General features: G+C 46.1%; 1 protein-coding gene across 1 annotated transcript in view; it reads left to right on the top strand.

Annotated features, from left to right (window-relative positions):
* The window catches only part of chd8 (chromodomain helicase DNA binding protein 8), a 46,115-nt gene that overhangs the window by 18,100 nt on the left and 11,475 nt on the right, over positions 1–16,540 (top strand). The window contains exons 17-28 of the mRNA XM_080777181.1: positions 696–839; positions 4,192–4,290; positions 5,931–6,090; positions 7,537–7,747; positions 8,610–8,805; positions 9,672–9,842; positions 10,510–10,803; positions 11,739–11,959; positions 12,163–12,365; positions 12,949–13,105; positions 13,795–13,884; positions 16,215–16,324. Coding sequence (XP_080633307.1) covers positions 696–839; positions 4,192–4,290; positions 5,931–6,090; positions 7,537–7,747; positions 8,610–8,805; positions 9,672–9,842; positions 10,510–10,803; positions 11,739–11,959; positions 12,163–12,365; positions 12,949–13,105; positions 13,795–13,884; positions 16,215–16,324 — 2,056 coding nt within the window. The remainder of the gene's footprint in view (positions 1–695; positions 840–4,191; positions 4,291–5,930; positions 6,091–7,536; positions 7,748–8,609; positions 8,806–9,671; positions 9,843–10,509; positions 10,804–11,738; positions 11,960–12,162; positions 12,366–12,948; positions 13,106–13,794; positions 13,885–16,214; positions 16,325–16,540) is intronic.

The following is a 16,540-nucleotide window of genomic DNA, read 5'->3' as shown; positions in this document are numbered from 1 at the left end:
TAATAGTATAAGCTGAACACTACAATTTACAATTTACAATTTAGGCATTTAGCAGACGCTCTTAATCCAGAGCGACTTACATTAAGCAAGAACAAAAAAGCATGGGAATACATCACATAAAGACATTTATCATGGAACATGCGTAAGCTAAGAAAGTAACAGTGGAATATCTATAATGAAACTATACATATAAGCTATACATCTATACTACTATGCTACACATATGTACTATGACGTGCTATGACTACATACAATGCACTTATGCTGTCTACATAACATGCTATAAGTCTGTATCAAATGCTATCTAAGTCTACAGAATTGCTATCTAAGGGGGTGGGGTAAGTGCTATGGGCCATGATGGAGTCTGAAAAGGTGGGTTTTCAGACTACGGCGGAAGATTGGGAGTGATGCTGCAGTTCTGACTGCAATGGGAAGTGCATTCCACAGTTTTGGAGCCAGAAGGGAGAAGAGTTTGGGACGTGTGGAGTGTTGTCCCGGCGTTTTTAGTGAGGGTACTTCCAGCTTCCCCAACTGAATAGTTATCTCCTCTTCTTTCTGTCTCTTTCATATTCTTTTCCTGTAATCTGGTGCCCTGCTCAAACCACATCCTTATTTGCCTCTCATTCCCTCCTGAACTTCACTGCCTGGTTCTCTTTCTTCATCTCTGGATGTCTCCGTCTCTCTCCCTCTCCCAGGAACACAAGGTGTTGTTGACGGGCACCCCCCTCCAGAACACGGTGGAGGAACTCTTCAGCCTGCTGCACTTCCTGGAGCCGGCCCAGTTCGCCTCCGAGGTGGAGTTCCTCAAGGAGTTTGGAGACCTTAAGACGGAGGAGCAGGTCAGCAGCTTTCTCTCATAACGCTAACTTTAAAACGGAGGAGCAGGTCAGCAGCTTTCTCTCATAACGCTAACATTAAAACGGAGGAGCAGGTCAGCAGCTTTCTCTCATAACGCTAACATTAAGACAGAGGAGCAGGTCAGCAGCTTTCTCTCATAACGCTAACATTAAAACGGAGGAGCAGGTCAGCAGCTTTCTCTCATAACGCTAACATTAAGACAGAGGAGCAGGTCAGCAGCTTTCTCTCATAACGCTAACATTAAGACGGAGGAGCAGGTCAGCAGCTTTCTCTCATAACACTAACATTAAGACGGAGGAGCAGGTCAGCAGCTTTCTCTCATAACACTAACATTAAGACGGAGGAGCAGGTCAGCAGCTTTCTCTCATAACGCTAACATTAAGACGGAGGAGCAGGTCAGCAGCTTTCTCTCATAACGCTAACAATGACCTTAAGACAGAGGAGCAGGTCAGCAGCTTTCTCTCATAACGCTAACAATGACCTTAAGACAGAGGAGCAGGTCAGCAGCTTTCTCTCATAACGCTAACATTAAAACGGAGGAGCAGGTCAGCAGCTTTCTCTCATAACGCTAACATTAAAACAAATTGTCAAATGATATAATAAATATGAAAAAGTTGTGAAAATAGCCTAGATCTGAATGCCTCAACTCCTTGTCAGAGTGTGTGTGTGGGGAGGGGGTCCCCTGTTCAAATTTGATTGAACGGGGGCTCACTGGTTCGCTCACTGACTCGGTCACTGTCTCTAATTAGGTTCTTCATGAATTCATTCCCACCCTCAGATGCTCACATATACGCCGTGACCAAACCTTCTCTCTGTCTCGTTAGGTCACTAAACCTTCTCTCTGTCTCGTTAGGTCACTAAACCTTCTCTCTGTCTCGTTAGGTCACTAAACCTTTTCTCTGTCTCGTTAGGTCACTAAACCTTTTCTCTGTCTCGTTAGGTCACTAAACCTTTTCTCTGTCTCGTTGGGTCACTAAACCTTTTCTCTGTCTCGTTGGGTCACTAAACCTTTTCTCTGTCTCGTTAGGTCACTAAACCTTCTCTCTGTCTCGTTAGGTCACTAAACCTTTTCTCTGTCTCGTTAGGTCACTAAACCTTTTCTCTGTCTCGTTAGGTCACTAAACCTTTTCTCTGTCTCGTTAGGTCACTAAACCTTTTCTCTGTCTCGTTGGGTCACTAAACCTTTTCTCTGTCTCGTTGGGTCACTAAACCTTTTCTCTGTCTCGTTAGGTCACTAAACCTTTTCTCTGTCTCGTTGGGTCACTAAACCTTTTCTCTGTCTCGTTAGGTCACTAAACCTTTTCTCTGTCTCGTTAGGTCCCTAAACTAAACCTTTTCTCTGTCTCGTTGAGTCACTAAACCTTTTCTCTGTCTCGTTAGGTCCCTAAACTAAACCTTTTCTCTGTCTCGTTGAGTCACTAAACCTTTTCTCTGTCTCGTTAGGTCACTAAACCTTTTCTCTGTCTCGTTAGGTCCCTAAACTAAACCTTTTCTCTGTCTCGTTAGGTCACTAAACCTTCTCTCTGTCTCGTTAGGTCACTAAACCTTTTCTCTGTCTCGTTAGGTCCCTAAACTAAACCTTTTCTCTGTCTCGTTGGGTCACTAAACCTTTTCTCTGTCTCGTTAGGTCACTAAACCTTTTCTCTGTCTCGTTAGGTCCCTAAACTAAACCTTTTCTCTGTCTCGTTGAGTCACTAAACCTTTTCTCTGTCTCGTTAGGTCCCTAAACTAAACCTTTTCTCTGTCTCGTTGAGTCACTAAACCTTTTCTCTGTCTCGTTAGGTCACTAAACCTTTTCTCTGTCTCGTTAGGTCCCTAAACTAAACCTTTTCTCTGTCTCGTTAGGTCACTAAACCTTCTCTCTGTCTCGTTAGGTCCCTAAACTAAACCTTTTCTCTGTCTCGTTGGGTCACTAAACCTTTTCTCTGTCTCGTTAGGTCACTAAACTAAACCTTTTCTCTGTCTCGTTGGGTCACTAAACCTTTTCTCTGTCTCGTTAGGTCACTAAACCTTTTCTCTGTCTCGTTGGGTCACTAAACCTTTTCTCTGTCTCGTTAGGTCACTAAACCTTCTCTCTGTCTCGTTAGGTCCCTAAACTAAACCTTTTCTCTGTCTCGTTGGGTCACTAAACCTTTTCTCTGTCTCGTTAGGTCACTAAACTAAACCTTTTCTCTGTCTCGTTGGGTCACTAAACCTTTTCTCTGTCTCGTTAGGTCCCTAAACCTTTTCTCTGTCTCGTTAGGTCACTAAACCTTCTCTCTGTCTCGTTAGGTCCCTAAACTAAACCTTTTCTCTGTCTCGTTGGGTCACTAAACCTTTTCTCTGTCTCGTTAGGTCACTAAACTAAACCTTTTCTCTGTCTCGTTGGGTCACTAAACCTTTTCTCTGTCTCGTTAGGTCACTAAACTAAACCTTTTCTCTGTCTCGTTGGGTCACTAAACCTTTTCTCTGTCTCGTTAGGTCACTAAACCTTTTCTCTGTCTCGTTGGGTCACTAAACCTTTTCTCTGTCTCGTTAGGTCACTAAACCTTCTCTCTGTCTCGTTAGGTCCCTAAACTAAACCTTTTCTCTGTCTCGTTAGGTCACTAAACCTTTTCTCTGTCTCGTTAGGTCACTAAACCTTTTCTCTGTCTCGTTAGGTCACTAAACTAAACCTTTTCTCTGTCTCGTTAGGTCACTAAACTAAACCTTTTCTCTGTCTCGTTAGGTCACTAAACTAAACCTTCTCTCTGTCTCGTTAGGTCACTAAACTAAACCTTCTCTCTGTCTCGTTAGGTCACTAAACTAAACCTTTTCTCTGTCTCGTTAGGTCACTAAACTAAACCTTTTCTCTGTCTCGTTAGGTCACTAAACTAAACCTTTTCTCTGTCTCGTTAGGTCACTAAACTAAACCTTTTCTCTGTCTCGTTAGGTCACTAAACTAAACCTTTTCTCTGTCTCGTTAGGTCACTAAACTAAACCTTCTCTCTGTCTCGTTAGGTCACTAAACTAAACCTTCTCTCTGTCTCGTTAGGTCACTAAACTAAACCTTTTCTCTGTCTCGTTAGGTCACTAAACTAAACCTTTTCTCTGTCTCGTTAGGTCACTAAACTAAACCTTTTCTCTGTCTCGTTAGGTCACTAAACTAAACCTTTTCTCTGTCTCGTTAGGTCACTAAACTAAACCTTTTCTCTGTCTCGTTAGGTCACTAAACTAAACCTTTTCTCTGTCTCGTTAGGTCACTAAACCTTTTCTCTGTCTCGTTAGGTCACTAAACCTTTTCTCTGTCTCGTTAGGTCACTAAACCTTTTCTCTGTCTCGTTAGGTCACTAAACCTTCTCTCTGTCTCGTTAGGTCACTAAACTCCAGTCCATTCTGAAACCCATGATGTTGCGCAGGCTGAAGGAGGATGTTGAGAAGAACCTGGCACCCAAACAAGAGACCATCATCGAGGTAAGATCATCCAGTTAAAGAACTGGAACTGTTTCATCAACCTGAATCCGAGATCCGATTATTTCAGAAAGACCCGACCCAGCCAGGCAGACATAAATGTGGACTATATGAAATAATATAGTGGACTTTTTTTGGACCAATTACCATTTTATGATTAAAGCGAGAGAGAGAGAGAGAGACACACAGACTGACAGAGAGAGAGGTTCCCTGCAGGCTGTGCGCTGAGACAGAGGGTGAGAGAGAGAGAGAGACACAGACAGACAGACAGAGAGAGAGGTTCCCTGCAGGCTGTGCGCTGCAGCAGAGGGTGAGGGAGAGAGACACAGACAGACAGAGAGAGAGAGGTTCCCTACAGGCTGTGCGCTGCAGCAGAGGGTGAGGGAGACGTGTCTCGTCTCCACAGCGTGGGTTCATTTAAAATTAACCAAACGGATCATTTGGTTTTTTTTACACACAATCATCAAGAGTTTTAGCAGAAGCAGGTGCGTGAAACGGTCTTGGCTGAATGGAATATTACAAGGCACTTATAAACAGCTCCTACTTTGCTCTCTTTATCCCCGTGTGGGGAATGGGACACACAGGAGAGTTGTCATGGTTGCTTTAACCTTCTTATTTTAATTTGATTTGCTTTTTCACCTCGTTGAGGTCGACACTGTTGTCGGGATCCGTGATCGTGATATAAAGTATAATTGCACGCCGGTGTTTTCATTAAAATCAGCGCAAGGCAAACCATGCATGCAGGACGGGGCTTGCATTGCGTGGTACGTCTTGCGCTGCTGATCCTAAACCAGCGTAATCATCACATGTAACACAGCCGTTCATGTCGCTGGAACACACTAAACTGATCCTAGGTCAGCCTAAATGATCACACTTTAAACTCTGCAGCGATGCGCAGCATGAGCGCACATGAGGTCATGAGGTCACGAGCACACATGCAGCGGACAGAGAGAAAGATTATACAGTCCGATTCTGACCCTGCCCGAGTGATTACGATAAAACACGACTCTGACCCGAGCGGGTCTCGGGTCAACTCGGGTATTTTCGGAGTCGCGGGGGGACCCGGTGAAGAGCTCTAGCTCGGACACAGCCAGGGACAGACACAGGGACACAGCCATACACATAGCTGTCTATAGGAGTGATTGCACCACTCAAAATATAAGGATATTTTCCATTGAAATGCATCGACGATGAATCTACAGTGTTCCTCCTTTGAAGGCTGGATGAACCAGATAAAACTTGAATTGTGTTATTATATTTGTATTCTATAACGTTGTAGGTGTTTTCCGCTCTAGAGAATCGGGCTGTGTTCTTCCCACTCCTCCAGCTCGCCCACGCTGACGGTGAGGTTGTCAAGAGAGCCGAAGGACTCGAATAACAACCCACTAATAACGAACCTATACTGAACCCATACAACATATTTATGTTAAGAGAGAGGTTTCAAGCTGTTCAAGGGACTTCTGTGGGTTTTTACCTGGCACTTAAATATTGTCATTTTATGTAATCGTGTGCTGACCATGGACCCCACTCATGGGCCTATACGCGGCCCTCAGACCCCCAAGTGGACGTGGCAGTCCGTGGATTGTTCCCATGGCTGTCATGTCATTGTGGAAAACTTGACCGTCTTGTCTTTATGCTCTCAGGTTGAGTTGACGGATGTGCAGAAGAAGTACTACAGGGCCATCCTGGAGAGGAACTTCACCTTCCTCAGCGCCGGAGCCACCAGCAACAGCAACGTCCCCAACCTCCTCAACACCATGATGGAGCTGCGCAAGTGTTGCAACCACCCCTACCTCATTACTGGTACGGCGTCTTATCATTCACCACCCCTACCTCATTACTGGTACGGCATCTTATCATTTACCACCCCTACCTCATTACTGGTACGGCGTCTTATCATTCACCACCCCTACCTCATTACTGGTACGGCATCTTATCATTTACCACCCCTACCTCATTACTGGTACACTGCATCTTATCATTTACCACCCCCCTACCTCATTACTGGTACTGCATCTTATCATTTACCACCCCTACCTCATTACTGGTACGGCATCTTATCATTTACCACCCCTACCTCATTACTGGTATGGCGTCTTATCATTTACCACCCCTACCTCATTACTGGTACTGCATCTTATCATTTACCACCCCTACCTCATTACTGGTACGGCGTCTTATCATTTACCACCCCTACCTCATTACTGGTACTGCGTCTTATCATTTACCACCCCTACCTCATTACTGGTACACTGCATCTTATCATTTACCACCCCCCTACCTCATTACTGGTACTGCATCTTATCATTTACCACCCCTACCTCATTACTGGTACGGCATCTTATCATTTACCACCCCTACCTCATTACTGGTACGGCGTCTTATCATTTACCACCCCTACCTCATTACTGGTACGGCATCTTATCATTTACCACCCCTACCTCATTACTGGTACGGCGTCTTATCATTTACCACCCCTACCTCATTACTGGTACGGCATCTTATCATTTACCACCCCTACCTCATTACTGGTACACTGCATCTTATCATTTACCACCCCCCTACCTCATTACTGGTACTGCATCTTATCATTTACCACCCCTACCTCATTACTGGTACGGCGTCTTATCATTTACCACCCCTACCTCATTACTGGTACGGCATCTTATCATTTACCACCCCTACCTCATTACTGGTACTGCATCTTATCATTTACCACCCCTACCTCATTACTGGTACGGCGTCTTATCATTTACCACCCCTACCTCATTACTGGTACGGCATCTTATCATTTACCACCCCTACCTCATTACTGGTACTGCATCTTATCATTTACCACCCCTACCTCATTACTGGTACGGCGTCTTATCATTTACCACCCCTACCTCATTACTGGTACGGCATCTTATCATTTACCACCCCTACCTCATTACTGGTACTGCATCTTAACAACAGTATAATGATCAAAATGATTCAGTTATGCACATCCCTACTGGGCGCTGAAATTGTTACTAGATGCCAAATGTTTTTATTATTGTACCAGTCGGCCAGAATGGAATCGGCTAGGAGTACTTCTGCTATGATTGTTAATACAAAGAAGCTGAAGAAACATCACTTGTTTATTTCCGTCACGGATTGACACTGACATGCTTTGGTTACCTTAAATATAGAAAAATATTAATCTCATACATACTCTAATGAGTAACACAACTCTATGCTTGTTTCTCTGGTCCTTCTCTGGTCATCCAGGCGCGGAGGAGAAGATTGTAGCGGAGCTGCGGGGGAAGTATGACCCCATGGCGCCGGACTTCCACTTGCAGGCCCTGATCCGCTCGGCCGGCAAGCTGGTGCTGCTGGACAAACTGCTGCCTCGCCTCAAGGCCGGCGGACACAAGGTGCTCATCTTCTCCCAGATGGTGCGCTGCTTGGACATCCTGGAGGACTACCTCATCAACAAGAGGTACGAGAGGAGTGTTCCAACGTTCTGGCAGCGGAATGTGGCCCAAATGTTTGAATATATATATTCTTTTTATACGTTTTTTTTTTACGTCAGGCCTAAATGGGATAAGCACTTAATCCTCTGTTTTTCCCCCAGATACCTGTATGAACGTATTGATGGTTTTTCCCCAGATACCTGTATGAACGTATTGATGGTTTGTCCCCCAGATACCTGTATGAACGTATTGATGGTTTGTCCCCAGATACCTGTATGAACGTATTGATGGTTTTTCCCCAGATACCTGTATGAACTTATTGATGGTTTGTCCCCCAGATACCTGTATGAACGTATTGATGGTTTGTCCCCCAGATACCTGTATGAACGTATTGATGGTTTGTCCCCAGATACCTGTATGAACGTATTGATGGTTTGTCCCCCAGATACCTGTATGAACGTATTGATGGTTTGTCCCCAGATACCTGTATGAACGTATTGATGGTTTGTCCCCCAGATACCTGTATGAACGTATTGATGGTTTGTCCCCAGATACCTGTATGAACGTATTGATGGTTTGTCCCCAGATACCTGTATGAACGTATTGATGGTTTGTCCCCAGATACCTGTATGAACGTATTGATGGTTTGTCCCCAGATACCTGTATGAACGTATTGATGGTTTGTCCCCCAGATACCTGTATGAACGTATTGATGGTTTGTCCCCAGATACCTGTATGAACGTATTGATGGTTTGTCCCCAGATACCTGTATGAACGTATTGATGGTTTGTCCCCCAGATACCTGTATGAACGTATTGATGGTTTTATGAACGTATTGATGGTTTGTCCCCAGATACCTGTATGAACGTATTGATGGTTTGTCCCCAGATACCTGTATGAACGTATAGACGGCAGAGTGCGGGGGAACCTCCGTCAGGCCGCCATCGACCGCTTCAGTAAGCCGGACTCGGACCGCTTCGTCTTCCTGCTGTGTACCCGCGCCGGAGGCCTGGGCATCAACCTCACCGCCGCAGACACCTGCGTCATCTTCGACTCCGACTGGAACCCTCAGAACGACCTCCAGGTACTACTCTATCTGATCCAACCCCCCCCTTTGTGTAAAATCAAGTGTCAATTTATACGTACATTTGGGGAGCGTTTAAGTTGTGGAAAATGTGGGGTGCATACTTAGTTTAGACTAGTCATTGGTTAGACTGTCATAGCACGTCATAGTACATATGTATAGCATAGTAGTATAGATGTATAGCTTATATGTATAGTGTCATTATAGATATTCCACTGTTACTTTCTTAGCTTACGCATGTTTCATGATAAATGTCTTTATGTGATGTATTCCCATGCTTTTTTGTTCTTGCTTAATGTAAGTCGCTCTGGATTAAGAGCGTCTTCTAAATGCCTAAATTGTAAATTGTAAATTGTTAGACATGGGTTAAGGTTAGGTTTAGGTGTGCTGTCGTCCCGTGGGAGGTTTTAGGTTTAGGGTGAGGGTTTGAGATAGGTTGTAGTTGTAGGACTAATGACTGGTCTTAACCAAAAACTGTCTAAACTAAGTACTGCACCCGGAAAATGTTTGATTATTTGAATGGCTTTATTCACATTTTCCTGTGAAAGTCATAATCATAAAAGAAAAACATATTTGTTGTGTCATGTAGAGTTTCCAGTGGAGGTATTTTCCCCTGTATATTTGTTGTGTCATGTAGAGTTTCCAGTGGAGGTATTTTCCCCTGTATATTTGTTGTGTCATGTAGAGTTTCCAGTGGAGGTATTTTCCCCTGTATATTTGTTGTGTCATTTAGAGTTTCCAGTGGAGGTATTTTCCCCTGTATATTTTGGACACAACCTTTTTATGTTCCTGACATTCTGAACGCTCACCGGCTGCTTCTCGTCGTGACCTTAACTCCACCGTCTTCGTCCCCCCTTCCCCCTCAGGCCCAGGCGCGATGCCATCGTATCGGCCAGTCCAAGGCGGTGAAGGTGTACCGCCTCATCACCAGGAACTCCTACGAGAGGGAGATGCTGGACAAGGCCAGCCTGAAGCTGGGTCTGGACCGGGCCGTGCTGCAGAGCATGAGCGGCAAAACGGAGGGCATCAACGGCGGGGTGAGAAGAGAACTGGTGCTCTGGAGTCTGGACTGCTTGGGTTTGGGACATTATGGGCTCCATTTTCGTCATTTCTTTAAACTATTTTACAAAAACACTTTTGAATAGTTAAAATGGCCAGTCTACAAGCTCACAACGTGTCAATGTAGATTGGCTAGTTGAGCTATTCAAAAATGTTTTTCAAAATAGTAAAAAAGGAGTAGAGAAGTTTAGGGATAAGGGGTTTAGCGGTGACGAAAACGGAGCCCTATACGTCCTCTAAATCAGTGGTTCCCAAACACGGGGAATTTGTTTTCATAAATTAGAAAACAAATGTTTAAGAAGCAGTGAAAATAGCCGATCTACCAGCTCACAAGTGACGTGTTGTGAGCATGATGTAGATCTGCTATTTTCACTAGTTTGGGTCCCCGGGAAAACGTTGAATTTATTATTTTCTCTTGGGTCTTTGAGCTAAATATGAGCTGAATAATATGCTTCAGAGTTTTGTGATACCAAAGTATGCAACTATGTTTTTTATTTTTTGCATACAGTATTTCGCTTCAGAACACTTTGTTAAGTTACTGTTGTTCCCTGCTTACTACTTCTAGTGAGTGTATGTGTTATGTGATTTTATTCGAGTAACACACTTGAGCTAAATGGCCTTTTCTGCCCCCTTTCCCTCCTGCAGACGGTGCAGCAGTTCTCCAAGAAGGAGATCGAGGACCTGCTGAGGAAAGGCGCCTACGCCGCCATCATGGACGAGAACGACGAGGGGAACCGCTTCTGCGAGGAGGACATCGACCAGATCCTCCAGCGCCGGACCACCACCATCACCATCGAGAGCGAGGGGAAGGGCTCCACCTTCTCCAAGGCCAGCTTCGTGGCGTCCGAGAACCGCACCGACATCGCCATCGACGACGTCGACTTCTGGCAGAAGTGGGCCAAGAAGGCCGACATTGACTTTGACACTATGAACAGAAAGGTAAAGGCTGTAATCATAAGGTAACAGTGACCAGGACACACATATATATATATATATATATATATATATATATATATATATATATATATATATATATATATATATATATCCCCCATTCAGGCTTGAAAAAATCTAAATCATGACAATTTTCGGAAAGATTTGAGGCACATTTTAACGATTTTTCAAAAATAGCTAAATTATAACATAATGTTTAAAACACCAAAAGGGGTTCCCGCCCAAAATGGGATATATACTGTATATGTTGCTATAACCAACTAGCCTCGCATAGCCAGCCTTTGCAATGCATATATTGCCCCAGGCAGATTAAGATTAAGGCCCCATTAAGATTAAGGCCCCATTTAAACTGTCAGCCAAATCCAGCCTGAATCAGATCTGAGCCCCACATCCCATCCAGATTGGAATCTGATTTGTTTAAATGAGTCATGTGACATGTTGGACTCATTTAAACCAATCGGATTTCAATCTCCATGTGGCACAGATCTGATTCGTCTGCCAGTGTAATGGGCCAATGGGGCCTAAGCCTCTCAATTGTGGGAGGACTTCACGGCTGAAGTGGTGACGAGCCAACCAGATTCGTCTGGAACCAGGCTATAACCAACCAGTATTTTCGACATATGCTAAAATACTAAATACGTTTTAATCATCAACCGACCAGCAGTTATGTCAGGACTGATTTGGGCCAGTCTTGACATCAGTCTTCCTTGCACGCCTGAATATAAAAAATGGCTGATACTATGGCCGGTTATTTACATCTATTGTGGAAACTTGTAATAAGCACTGCAGCTGCCTTGTAATTCTTTATGCAGGAAACATCCTGCGAGGTACTCTGGCTAAAAGCATATGATGTACAGTTATTATATTACAATCATCACTAACACGTCTCCCTCTCCGTTTCTGCCCTGTCGCCTGCGTAGAACACCCTCGTGATCGACACTCCCCGAGTGCGCAAACAGACGCGACAGTTCTCGACGCTGCGAGGCGAGGGCGGCGAGCTCTCCGACGCGGACACAGACGACGAGTACCCTCCCGCCAACGCCAGGCAGTCCCGTTCCTCGCGGCGCTCGGAGCGCCACAGCGGATCGGGGTACGGACGCACCGACTGCTTCCGGGTGGAGAAACACCTGCTCATCTACGGGTAGGTGGACCACACATGTACCGTGTTAAAAACACCTGCTCACCTGCTCATCAAAACGGCCTTAATCCATTTGTACACTCAATTATGGGGGGTGCTTGAAATTAAAAGGTTTGCTAACCAACGGTCTAAGCAGGCAGCGATCTTGATGTCAAGTCAAAACCTTTTCACTCACATCAGTCTCTCTCTCTCCTCTCCGTGGGCAGCTGGGGACGCTGGCGGGACATCTTGTCTCACGCCAGGTGCAAACGTCGCCTGGGCGAACGCGACGTGGAGACCATCTGCCGCGTCATCCTGGTCTTCTGTCTGCTCCACTACCGCGGTGACGAGAACATCAAGAGCTTCATCTGGGAGCTCATCACGCCACCGGAGAACGGCCTGGGGCCGCAACAACTGCTCAACCACTCTGGTAAGGAACTAGGAAGGAACACTGTTTGAAACTAATTACTGCTAAACCGCTCTGGTAAGGAACTAGGAAGGAACACTGTTTGAAACTAATTACTGCTAAACCGCTCTGGTAAGGAACTAGGAAGGAACACTGTTTGAAACTAATTACTGCTAAACCGCTCTGGTAAGGAACTAGGAAGAAACACTGTTTGAAACTAATTACTGCTAACCCGCTCTGGTAGGAACTAGGAAGGCACACTGTTTGGAACTAATTACTGCTCAACCACTCGAGTGCCACGCTTACGCTACGAGCTTGTATATCTGCTATTTTAGAAAAATCGTGAACATGTGGTGCATATCTTTGAGTGTATATTCTTTCAGAGCGAACGTTTTTAACTGAAATCTTATACCAATTCCAAAGCCGGGTTTACTTGTGCATGGTGTAATCCTGGTCTTGCCTCATGTCTATGCCTGTTATTCATGGAGCCTAATTCATTCTTTATTGCACCATTATTTGGACCCTGAAGTCTCTGAAACTGAAAAACGTTAATTTGTCTTAGCCAATAAACTAAATTGTATAAATGAGTGTCATTCCCTGCTCCCAGGTCTGTCCATCCCTGTGCCACGAGGCAGGAAGGGCAAGCGGGTGAAGACCCAGAGCACCTTCGACGTGCAGAAGGTGGAGTGGATACGCAAGTTCAACCCCGACACGCTGCTGGTGGACGACAGCTACCGAAAACACCTCAAACACCAATGCAACAAGTTAGTGTACCACAAACACCTCAAACACCAGTGCAACAAGTTAGTGTACCTCAAACACCTCAAACACCAATGCAACAAGTTAGTGTACCGCAAACACCTCAAACACCAATGCAACAAGTTAGTGTACCGCAAACACCTCAAACACCAATGCAACAACAAGTTAGTGTACCAGAAACACCTCAAACACCAATGCAACAAGTTAGTGTACCACAAACACCTCAAACACCAGTGCAACAACAAGTTAGTGTACCAGAAACACCAGTTCAACAAGTTAGTGTACAGCAAACACCTCAAACACCAATGCAACAAGTTAGTGTACCTCAAACACCAATGCAACAAGTCAGTGCACGCCTACCACATTTATCCAGTTCATCCACACAGCATGTATATCGTTGCTGACAACTTTAACTTTACAGGAAACAAATGCAGAAATCAATGCAATATACTACTGTATATTGTACACTTTAAACTCGACGTGCCTATTTTGTTATATTTTGTTATATTATATTATAGGCAAATTGTTTCAAACATGTTCAAAAATATCAAAAATGCCAGATCTCAGAAAATGTTGTGAGCTTGTATATCTATGAAAAAAAAGAAGAAAAAAAACATAAAATATGGTTTCTACCTGATGATCTAACGATTTTTGTGTAAGTATAAACCTCTTGTGGTGTTTCCTTCTCCTGCAGGGTGTTGCTACGGGTGCGAATGCTCTACTACCTGAAACAGGAGGTGATTGGTCAGCATGCTGACGCATTCCTGAGAGGAGTCAGTATCAGGTATCTAAAACTCCAACTCACCTCATATACACCCTGTCCCCTCATAGACACCCTGTCCCCTCATATACACCCTGTCCCCTCATATACACCCTGTCCCCTCATAGACACCCTGTCCCCTCATAGACACCCTGTCCCCTCATAGACACCCTGTCCCCTCATAGACACCCTGTCCCCTCATAGACACCCTGTCCCCTCATAGACACCCTGTCCCCTCATAGACACCCTGTCCCCTCAGATACACCCTGTCACCTCATATACACCCTGTCCCCTCATATACACCCTGTCCCCTCATAGACACCCTGTCCCCTCATAGACACCCTGTCCCCTCATAGACACCCTGTCCCCTCATAGACACCCTGTCCCCTCAGATACACCCTGTCACCTCATATACACCCTGTCCCCTCATATACACCCTGTCCCCTCATATACACCCTGTCCCCTCATATACACCCTGTCACCTCATATACACCCTGTCCCCTCATATACACCCTGTCCCCTCATATACACCCTGTCCCCTCATATACACCCTGTCACCTCATATACACCCTGTCCCCTCATATACACCCTGTCCCCTCATATACACCCTGTCCCCTCATAGACACCCTGTCCCCTCATATACACCCTGTCCCCTCATATACACCCTGTCCCCTCATAGACACCCTGTCCCCTCATAGACACCCTGTCCCCTCATATACACCCTGTCCCCTCATAGACACCCTGTCCCCTCATAGACACCCTGTCACCTCATATACACCCTGTCCCCTCATAGACACCCTGTCCCCTCATAGACACCCTGTCCCCTCATAGACACCCTGTCCCCTCATAGACACCCTGTCCCCTCATAGACACCCTGTCCCCTCATAGACACCCTGTCCCCTCAGATACACCCTGTCACCTCATATACACCCTGTCACCTCATATACACCCTGTCCCCTCATAGACACCCTGTCCCCTCATAGACACCCTGTCCCCTCATAGACACCCTGTCCCCTCATAGACACCCTGTCCCCTCATATACACCCTGTCCCCTCAGATACACCCTGTCACCTCATATACACCCTGTCCCCTCATATACACCCTGTCCCCTCATAGACACCCTGTCCCCTCATATACACCCTGTCCCCTCATATACACCCTGTCCCCTCATATACACCCTGTCCCCTCATAGACACCCTGTCCCCTCATATACACCCTGTCCCCTCATAGACACCCTGTCCCCTCATAGACACCCTGTCCCCTCAGAGACACCCTGTCCCCCCTCATAGACACCCTGTCCCCTCATATACACCCTGTCCCCTCATAGACACCCTGTCCCCTCAGATACACCCTGTCCCCTCATAGACACCCTGTCCCCTCATATACACCCTGTCCCCTCAGATACACCCTGTCACCTCAGAGACACCCTGTCCCCTCATATACACCCTGTCCCCTCATAGACACCCTGTCCCCTCATATACACCCTGTCACCTCATATACACCCTGTCCCCTCATAGACACCCTGTCCCCTCATATACACCCTGTCCCCTCATAGACACCCTGTCCCCTCATAGACACCCTGTCCCCTCAGAGACACCCTGTCCCCTCATAGACACCCTGTCCCCTCATAGACACCCTGTCCCCTCATAGACACCCTGTCCCCTCATATACACCCTGTCCCCTCATAGACACCCTGTCCCCTCATAGACACCCTGTCCCCTCAGAGACACCCTGTCCCCTCATAGACACCCTGTCCCCTCATAGACACCCTGTCCCCTCATAGACACCCTGTCCCCTCATATACACCCTGTCCCCTCATATACACCCTGTCCCCTCATAGACACCCTGTCCCCTCAGAGACACCCTGTCCCCTCATATACACCCTGTCCCCTCATAGACACCCTGTCCCCTCATATACACCCTGTCCCCTCATATACACCCTGTCCCCTCATATACACCCTGTCCCCTCATAGACACCCTGTCCCCTCATAGACACCCTGTCCCCTCATAGACACCCTGTCCCCTCAGAGACACCCTGTCCCCTCATAGACACCCTGTCCCCTCATAGACACCCTGTCCCCTCATATACACCCTGTCCCCTCATATACACCCTGTCCCCTCATAGACACCCTGTCCCCTCAGAGACACCCTGTCCCCTCATATACACCCTGTCACCTCATATACACCCTGTCCCCTCATAGACACCCTGTCCCCTCATAGACACCCTGTCCCCTCATATACACCCTGTCCCCTCATATACACATGCACGTCACCCTGCCCACGGTAAAGCTGACTTGATGTCTTTCGTGCACGTCACCCTGTCCACTGTAAAGCTAACTTGATTTTCTTTCCAGGGATGCCGACGTTGACATCTGGATGCCTGAGATGGAACAGCAGGAGGTGCCAGCAGGGTGGTGGGACACGTGGGCCGATCGGTCCCTCCTCATCGGAGTCTACAAGCATGGTGTGTCTTGTTCATGTGTTAACCCATTCTGACCTGAGATCAGATTCATACGAGGTTTCCACTGGACACACACTGGTCTGATTAATTATCCTAATGCACATGCAGAAAACTGCACTTGATTATTTTTAGGCCTAGTGTTTGTTGGGGAAACTCCATCATTTCTCAGGCAGACGCTCAATACACCTACAGTACTACTATAGGCAAGGTGGTTCTATT

Source organism: Protomyctophum bolini (assembly GCF_963924005.1).
Source record: "Protomyctophum bolini genome assembly, chromosome: 12".
NCBI lineage: Eukaryota > Metazoa > Chordata > Actinopteri > Myctophiformes > Myctophidae > Protomyctophum > Protomyctophum bolini.
This window is presented reverse-complemented; position numbering and strand designations above follow the sequence as displayed.